This window comes from Carassius carassius, chromosome 19 (genome assembly GCF_963082965.1).
Source record: "Carassius carassius chromosome 19, fCarCar2.1, whole genome shotgun sequence".
NCBI lineage: Eukaryota > Metazoa > Chordata > Actinopteri > Cypriniformes > Cyprinidae > Carassius > Carassius carassius.
This window is the reverse complement of record NC_081773.1, coordinates 33,525,330-33,534,576: the sequence shown is the minus strand read 5'-3', so window position 1 is coordinate 33,534,576 and position 9,247 is coordinate 33,525,330. Positions and strand designations below refer to the sequence as shown.

General features: G+C 40.0%; 1 protein-coding gene across 1 annotated transcript in view; it reads right to left on the bottom strand.

Annotated features, from left to right (window-relative positions):
• Positions 1–316: 316 nt before the first annotated feature.
• The window catches only part of LOC132095615 (actin-related protein 3-like), a 21,583-nt gene continuing 12,652 nt past the window's right edge, over positions 317–9,247 (bottom strand). The window contains exons 9-12 of the mRNA XM_059500757.1: positions 4,830–4,922; positions 4,633–4,758; positions 4,470–4,553; positions 317–1,068 (exon numbers count right to left, since the gene is read on the bottom strand). Of these exons, the coding sequence (XP_059356740.1) occupies positions 973–1,068; positions 4,470–4,553; positions 4,633–4,758; positions 4,830–4,922 (399 nt within the window). The 3' untranslated portion in view covers positions 317–972. The remainder of the gene's footprint in view (positions 1,069–4,469; positions 4,554–4,632; positions 4,759–4,829; positions 4,923–9,247) is intronic.

The following is a 9,247-nucleotide window of genomic DNA, read 5'->3' as shown; positions in this document are numbered from 1 at the left end:
TTATTCTGACAAAAAAAAAAGTTTTTTTTCATCAACCTTTGCGCCCTTCAGATGGATTGACATTTAAAGCAATTAAACAAATTGAGAAGTTAGAATCCGGAATATGAGATAGTTTGTGTCCATATTAGCAGCTTAACTATTACAAAAAACTGGATTGTTTGCTCCCAGTAGGCTTTTACTGCACTTTAAAACAAAGATAACATGCATTATATTGAGAAAATAACTGACACTCCATGTGAAGTTTCTCTCATTTTCACTCCTGATGGAGAAACCGAGCAGCCCAAACACACTGAGGATCATCACACAAACACCTTCATTAGAAACCATGAGCTTTTATTGGAATGTTTCACCATTACACTTATAAATGCCACCCATGTCTGCCTTTCTCAACACGAGCTTCTGCTAATACTGATTCCGCTCAAGCACATGTTCATATGACCGTCTGCGATCAAGAATAAATGACATCCGAAGATAAAAGCAGTCGAGTATCTAAAATGCCATGAAGAAAAAGACAGACAGAAAATCCAGTATATGGGATATTTTTTAACAGTTTTCTTTTAGTAACACATTTGAGGAATGGAAAGGAAATATCAAAGTAGAGAAGGAAATGCTTATCTTTAATGTGGTAGGGGTTCAGGTCATAAAACATTAAAATAAAGAAGAGGATGGAGCCAAACACAGTTCAATGTGATTCTTTACACCTTAATGACAATAATGACACCAGTCCAGTTTCATCATAAACCTCACGATCAGAGTTCAGTTACAGGCGTCACACACTCACACGAGACAGACTGAAGTGCTTTCGGCTGTTTACACTGGGATACAAATCAACAAAAACTCAAGAAACCCGTCGTGTGGTGAACCGGTGCATCGGACACACGTCTCTGAGGGGACCAACAATAGAAAAAGCATTTCTCATTTCTGCATCTGCTCCCTACCATCCCATACGCACATGTGTGTGTGTGTGTGCGTTTAGGACATGACACCGAACACAGGGTTGTGGCGGCAGATGCTCGGCCCGATCTCTTCGTAGTCCTTCTTGGTGTGACACACTTGGTAAAACTCCGGCTGCAGAGACACACACAAACACAGAGGTTTAACCCTAACCCTGCAGCGTGAAGGTAATGACAGTCATTAGTAAACATCAGTGTAATCCAGTTCTCCGTGCACAGACTCACTCACACACTGCATAATCGATTATAATTGATGGCAGGAAATGCTTCGGCTCACAAAGGCCAACAGACAGCGGATCTGAAGCAGTTAGTCTCTAATGCGTTCAATTAAACAGGCTTTTATTCAGATAAACATCTGTGTGTGTGTGTGTGTGTGTGTGTGTGTAAACGGGCAACAGCGAACACTCCTTTTGGAATGGTTTCATAGTACAATAAACTAATCTTCAGTTTTATTAAATAGATTAATTAAAAATGTGATTCCACGTCAGTTGAGCCGTTTAAAGCAGCGCTTCTCAAGCAGACGTCTGGGGTCAAAGGTCACTAGAGGAATTCAAGGGATTTAGATGTCTGAATTGAAAGGTCACGTCAAGTAATAGAATCTTATAACAATATTGACATGTTATAACTATGGGTGCCCCTAATAGTTAACCAAAGAATCGCAGAATTTAGTTTTTCAATCCCCAGGAGAAGTCCTCAAGTGTTCAAGCGTCTGTGTGGAGTGTGAAGAGACGATGAGGCGCCGCTGTGCTCACACCACAGGATTTTTAGCCCGATTTATCCCCGATTTCCCCCTCGCGAGAATTGGAGCAAACATCTTGTCGAGCACCTCGATCTGTCCTGATGTTCGGCGTGGATTATCTGGTAATGTGATGCGTTCACCGATCGAATCTCCAACCTCCCGATCTGGATCTGCTCGCACACTAATCAGGGCAGCCCCGATTATTATCAAATATGTTTGATATTTAGGATTTAAATCGGGATGATGATGGCTATATGATTACATCAGTACTTTCACAGCCAATGTGCAAAACAGGTGATGCAGGGCTTCGTAAGATAGTGGAGATAGAGGAAACTAAACACAACTGTCTGTAATGTGTGCGGAAACACATCACAACTGTAAGTAGATAAAGGAGTGCTGGAGTGAAATGAGTGAAAACCAGGTGAGTGCAGAAAGATAGAATGTATAAAAAAAAACACCTTGCCGATCTGCTGCGTGAGATCACGTGAGGCGCTCCCTCTGCCATGATAATATTAATATTGGTATCTTGCAGTGCGTGATGTGCTACGATGCTCAAATCTTTCAGTGTGTGCATGTTTAATATTTGAGGGAAGATAATCTGCAAAGATTCTCCTCATGTGTGTGCTGCAACCAGATTTCAAAATCGGTTATGATTTTAAAACTCCTGCAGTGTGAGCCAGGCTTTACTCCTAAAATACTAGTTTTTGCTCATACACATTAAGAGTAATCTTTAAAATCTGTAAAGACACTACGTTTTATTTGTGTGCACTCACAATAACAAAACATTGCGCTTTTGTAAAATAAAGAAAGCAACAGGATGCACTTTCTGCCGTCTTAGTCTCTGTGAACTTTCAAAACTCTGAAACTCTGTAAACTTGCCTCAGACACGACGAGTATATTTTTGACATATATTAATATATTATCTTCTTTCTAATGAACCGATTTAAATGAAGAACGAATTTTCTCAGATTATGTAATCCGTCTGAAGCATACAGACAGGTGACACTACTGCGGAGATGACGAGTCAGTGTCGCAGACTTCATCTCTTCAACCGAAAACAAAACAAGCACCAGTTTATCAATAAATGATTAAAATCTTAATTCAGCTCCTTATGTTTTTCCAGACACATTCATAATCATTAGCTTCTGCAGTGCACTGTGGCGAGATTTATGCATGTGTCTGAGCACTTACACTATGTAGGCAATTAAAGGCCCATTATTATGATTTAGCTTAAATGGTTTATTAATAAATGTGTGATTAGTCGACTAATGCTTAAAATTAATGACTTCTAGTCAAACAGAAAAATCTTTGGTCAAAGACAGCCCTAGAACAAAGAAATATCAAAAACATTAGGAGTTCTGTACTTCATTAAAACCGTGACAATTTAGTATTTCTCCATGGTTTAACGACCTCATGTGTGACCCGTGCTGGCAACAGGAGTGTAAAATCGCACGAGCTATTTTGAGCTACAGGCAAAAAACAAATTATAATAATAATAATAATTTAATATTAATACAATTCTACAATATCCTTATTTGTACATTTTCTGAGAGGATTACATTTTGTCCACTCGCTTTCTCACGCTGACATATAACGGATTGCAATCCTGATAAATACACACATACTGTACACAGAATTACAGTATTTCAGATTTCACGGAGACATAACCTGCTCTGTATGAAGTGAACGCTTGGGGAACTGTTGGGGAAAACATCTGATGTGTAACATTATATTAGATCCATGCATTACAGTAGCACATCTGTAGCATTATCAGGATGTTAATCTAACAATAAAAAAAGAAAAGAGGGCATCACTCGCTGCACTTCATTGAACTGCTTTTGTAGTTTTAATAATCAGTTTATTTGTAATTAACTTATTAAATTAAGTTATTTTTACCTTTGATTATTTTTCGTACAAGAATGTTTTATTTTATATCTAAAATGATAAAGGTAATACATTATTTGTTTCTTTCTAGGCTACTTGTTCTACTGTTTTTTTCTGCATCTTTTCTTATTTATAAGAGCAAAGATAAAATAAAAAAAATGCTGTATTGGGATTATTAATATAGTAATTAATAATAAGAAAATATGGAAGACTTCACTATCCGATTCCAACAAATCAATCATTTTGCAGGTCTTTTAATGGATGTCTTTTAATTATTCCCCAATTTGTTTTAACTGCTCATTGCGACTCGTTTTGTCAGCACAAGTCACGTTATTCTCATGAGGAAGCACATGTGGAGGTGGAAATGACAACAACTCATACACAATGTTTCAGATGGCATGGCAAGTGTAAATACATGAATCAGATATGGGTCACAATTGAAGGAACCTGTAAACTGACAGCAAAAAACTAATCAGATATAGGCAATAAATCAGAATTGGGCATCAAGACCTGCACTGTAAACGAGGCCTATATTTCAGTGTGTGTGAGTGTGAGAGTCCCTGTGTTTGAGTGTGCATGTGTGTGTGAGTATATGCATGTGAGAGTCTTTGTTTGAGTCTGTGTTTGAGTGTGTGTGAGTGTGTATCTGTGTGTGTGAGTGTGAGAGTCTCTGTGTTTGAGTGTGCATGTGTGTGTGAGTATATGCATGTGAGAGTCTATGTTTGAGTCTGTGTTTGAGTGTGTGTGAGTGTGTATCTGTGTGTGTGAGTGTGAGAGTCTCTGTGTTTGAGCGTGCATGTGTGTGTGAGTATATGCATGTGAGAGTCTATGTTTGAGTCTGTGTTTGAGTGTGTGTGAGTGTGTATCTGTGTGTGAGTGTGTGTGAGACTCACGGTGGACGCCAGCATGGATCCTCCGAACCACACGGCGTAGCGCTGCATGTGGTGGGTGATGACCTGCACGTCGATGGGTTTGGGCTGGAGGAGAGGAACAGACGCAGATATTGAGGTGTTATGTCTCACACAGATGCTGCTGTAAATCTGCTGTGAACCTGACCTTGAGTTTCCCTCCGCTGAGCTCCTCGCTGAGTTTCAGACGCGCATCCACGGTCCTCTTCAGGTCTCTCTGCAGACGCCGGCCGAAGTCACGGAACATAGTGGAGCCGCCCGACAGGACGACGTTCTGCAGGAAGAGACACGCGTTCATACGGGTTCACACACACACACACAACTGAACCATCAGCTGCTCCTGACCTTATAGAGCGGACGGCGCACATCGATCGGGCAGTTCTGAATGACCTCGTCCACCACCTCAGAGATGGGCTGAGTGAAGTCCGGGTTAGCAAACTGAGAGAGGAAACAGAGTGAGATACACTGCTGAGTGAGTGTGTGTACTGTGTACTGTGTGTGTGTGTGTGTGAGAGAGAGAATGTGTGTGTGTGTGAGAGAATGTGTGTGCGTGTGTGTGTGTGAGAGAGAGAGAGAGAATGTGTGTGTGTGAGAGAATGTGTGTGTGTGAGAGAGAGAGAGAGAGAGAGAGAGAGAGAATATGTGTGTGTGTGTGTGTGTGTGAGAGAGAGAGAGAATGTGTGTGTGTGCGTGTGTGTGTGAGAGAGAGAGAGGGAATGTGTGTGTGTGTGAGAGAATGTGTGTGTGTGAGAGAGAGAGAGAGAGAGAGAGAGAGAGAGAGAGAGAGAGAATATGTGTGTGTGTGTGTGAGAGAGAGAGAGAATGTGTGTGTGTGTGTGAGAGAGAGAGAGAGAGAGAGAGAGAGAGAGAGAATATGTGTGTGTGTGTGTGTGTGTGTGTGTAGTGTTGTCAAAAGACCCGGTACTTCGGTACTAAGTCGGTACTAAAAAAATGTAAATGTGACGGTACCAGGTTTCTTTAATGGCGTGTTTCCACCGAGTGGTACGGTACGGTACGGGTCGGGTCGGTACCCTTTTATTTGCGTTTCCACTGCCAAAAGTTGAGAATGTTGGGGTACCTAGCACAGTGGAACGGTACTAAAGGGTGGAGCTAGACTCACTGCAGAACGTTGATTGGTTGACAGAGAATCGTCATTTGCGCGTGCCGCAAGGGGAAAGACACAACACACGAGGCGCCATTTTTAAATTACAACAACGTCGCAACAATGTCTCTTCCTTGAGATAAACAGCCACACACCGAGAAGCAAGAATAGGATCTGCTGTATGTCCTCCATTGTTGTTTGCGGTGAACTTTCCTCTTCCCGAGTGATCGAATGACGTCAAGCTACTTTCCGTCATACACCACGCCTATCAAGTAAGGGTACTGTTGGCGGTGGAAACGCTAGCCAAATCATGGATAACAGACCCGACCCGTACCGACCCGACCTGTACCGTACCGTACCACTCGGTGGAAACGCGCCATAAGTACCGGTAGTACCGAGGTCCCGTTCAAACCTGGTTCAGCGCTATGATTTCCGCGAAGCAGAAAATGAGGACGGAATCTCAAAATCCAGTCATGAAAATGAAACTTACATTTTAATATGGACAGTCATAGAATTGGTCAAAGTTAGCATAAATGAATCAAATCAAATCTCCATATGGACCAGTATCTGTAAATGTTAAGCCGCAAATATTGTTTGAAATATGAATGCGTGTTCTGCGCGTCTCTGTGTGAATTAATGAATGGCAGAGACGTGCGGGTTTGTTTACTACATAGACCCAAGCGCATGACGCTTGCATTAATTTCAGCATCTGAGCTTCAGAGTTCTCTCTCCATCAAGCGATCTTTTCAGTTTCTCACACATGCAAAAGAGAGAGAGAGCGAGAGTCTTACCACGCTGAATCGACACGCTATATGTAAACTATTCTTTATTGTCTTTTCCTGTAATGGAGTTCATTTAGAATTATTCATATTCATTTTTGAACAAACAGAAGACATACCGGTTTCTCCGGTAGTGGGCGGAGCTAATGCCCAAATAGCAATTTCATTGGCTGGCGCTGATTTAGTACCGTCCCTGTTTTGATTTCAGCAAATCAGTTTGACCGAACGCAGACAACGTGATTAATATTCATGACCCCAGCAGCTCATTAGTATGATAGTAGAATTAGTAGTAGTATTATCTTTTAATAATAATTAATATGAATAATAATTAATATGATCTATTACTATTTTTTTACAGAAACCATCAATGACCAAAAATATCTTAAGCATCACCACCAGTTTTAAGTTAAGTTAAAATGACAAATATGCATTCATTAGGCCTAAAAGTTAATTTTTACATAAAGGCATTGTGCTAGAAATATTATTATTATTTTGTAAAATGTATGTGATACTGCTACTACTGTTGAAAAATTTTATAAAACTTTATTTTTTAAAGAAATAAATCACAATATTTCTTCCATGTTTTAATTTTAATAGAAAATCCCCTTTATTTACCAGAAATAAAATGTGTTTAAATTTCATAAATTAAAAGACAAATTAAATTTGGGTGAAACTTGTTTACTGTTTTTCATAATTACATAACTTGTAGAAAAACTTTAAACACAATTGTAAATAACTATAAAGAATGGCATTGGTTTTATTTTTAGTGCTAAAAAGTTTTTTTTTTAATTAGCATATTTTTGTGTTTTGCTTCGGTACCGAAATTGGTACCGAGAACCGTGGATTTTCACTGGTATCGGTACCGAATACTGAAATTTTGGTACCGTGACAACACTATGTGTGTGTGTAAGAGAGAGAAAAAGAGTGTCTGAGTGAGTGTATGTGGCGGAAGATGAAACATGAAATTCACTATGGCATCTACAAAGACAGCCTTCATGCTTTTAATGTGAAACTAGCCACAGCTAGACAGAATTTCTTCTCAAACCTTATTAACAGTAACTTAAATAACACTTGTACTCTTTTTGCCACTGTTGAGAGACCGACAAACCCCCCAAGTCAGATTCCCAGTGAAATGCTCTCAGACAGCAAATGCAATGAGTTTGCATCCTTCTTTTCTGAGAAGATCATCAATATCAGGAAGGCGATTAGCACATCCTCAAGTAATGCAGAGGTCAGACAGATTCGACCACAATATCAAAAAGATACTATGTCGATTTTTGAAGCAATTGATAGCAAAATTCTGGAAGACATAGTGCAGCACCTAAAATCATCAACCTGCTATCTTGACACACTTCCCACATCTTTTTTCAAAAATGTGTTTAACTGCTTAGAAGCAGATCTTTTAGAAATGGTGAACGCCTCACTTCTTTCTGGGACATTACCAAACTCTTTAAAAAATGCAGTTGTTACGCCCCTCCTGAAAAAGAGCAATCTTGATAACACCATTTTGAGCAATTTTAGACCAATATCTAATCTTCCTTTTATAGGTAAAATTATAGAAAAGGTAGTTTTTAATCAGCTGAACAAATACTTACACTCAAATGGATACCTGGACAATTTTCAATCTGGTTTTCGACCGCATCACAGCACAGAGACAGCACTCATTAAGATAATAAATGATATTCGCTTAAATTGTGACTCAAAATATCGGTGCTGGTATTGCTAGATCTCAGTGCTGCGTTTGACACTGTCGATCATAACATACTACTAGAGAGACTGGAAAACTGGGTCGGGCTTTCTGGGATGGTACTCAAATGGTTCAGGTCATACTTAGAAGGGAGAGGTTATTATGTGAGTATAGGAGAGCATAAGTCTAAGTGGACGTCCATGACATGCGGAGTCCCACAAGGATCGATCCTAGCACCGCTCTTGTTTAGCCTGTATATGCTTCCCCTAAGTCAAATAATGAGAAAGAACCAAATTGCCTATCACAGCTATGCTGATGATACCCAGATTTACCTAGCCTTATCTCCAAATGACTACAGCCCCATTGACTCCCTCTGCCAATGCATTGATGAAATTAATAGTTGGATGTGCCAGAACTTTCTTCAGTTAAACAAGGAAAAAAACTGAAGTCATTGCATTTGGAAACAAAGATGAAGTGTTCAAGGTGAATGCATACCTTAACTCTAGGGGTCAAACAACTAAAAATCAAGTCAGGAATCTTGGTGTGATTCTGGAGACAGACCTTAGTTTCAATAGTCATGTCAAAGCAGTAACTAAATCAGCATACTATCATTTAAAAAACATTGCAAGAATTAGATGTTTTGTTTCCAGCCAAGACTTGGAGAAACTTGTTCATGCCTTCATCACCAGCAGGGTGGACTATTGTAATGGGCTCCTCACCGTCCTTCCCAAAAAGACCATTAGACAGCTGCAGCTCATCCAGAACGCTGCTGCCAGGATTCTGACTAGAACCAGAAAATCTGAGCATATCACACCAGTCCTCAGGTCCTTACACTGGCTTCCAGTTACATTTAGGATTGATTTTAAAGTACTTTTACTCGTATATAAGTCACTAAATGACCTAGGACCGAAATATATAGCAGATATGTTCACTGAATATAAACCTAACAGAGCACTCAGATCATTAGGATCGAGTCAGTTAGAAATACCAAGGGTTCACACAAAACAAGGGGAGTCCTCCTTTAGTTACTATGCCGCCCGCAGTTGGAATCAGCTTCCAGAAGAGATCAGATGTGCTAAAACACTGGTCACATTTAAAGTGAAAGTGAAAGTGACGTGACATTCAGCCAAGTATGGTGACCCATACTCAGAATTTGTGCTCTGCATTTAACCCATCCGAAGTGCACACACACAGA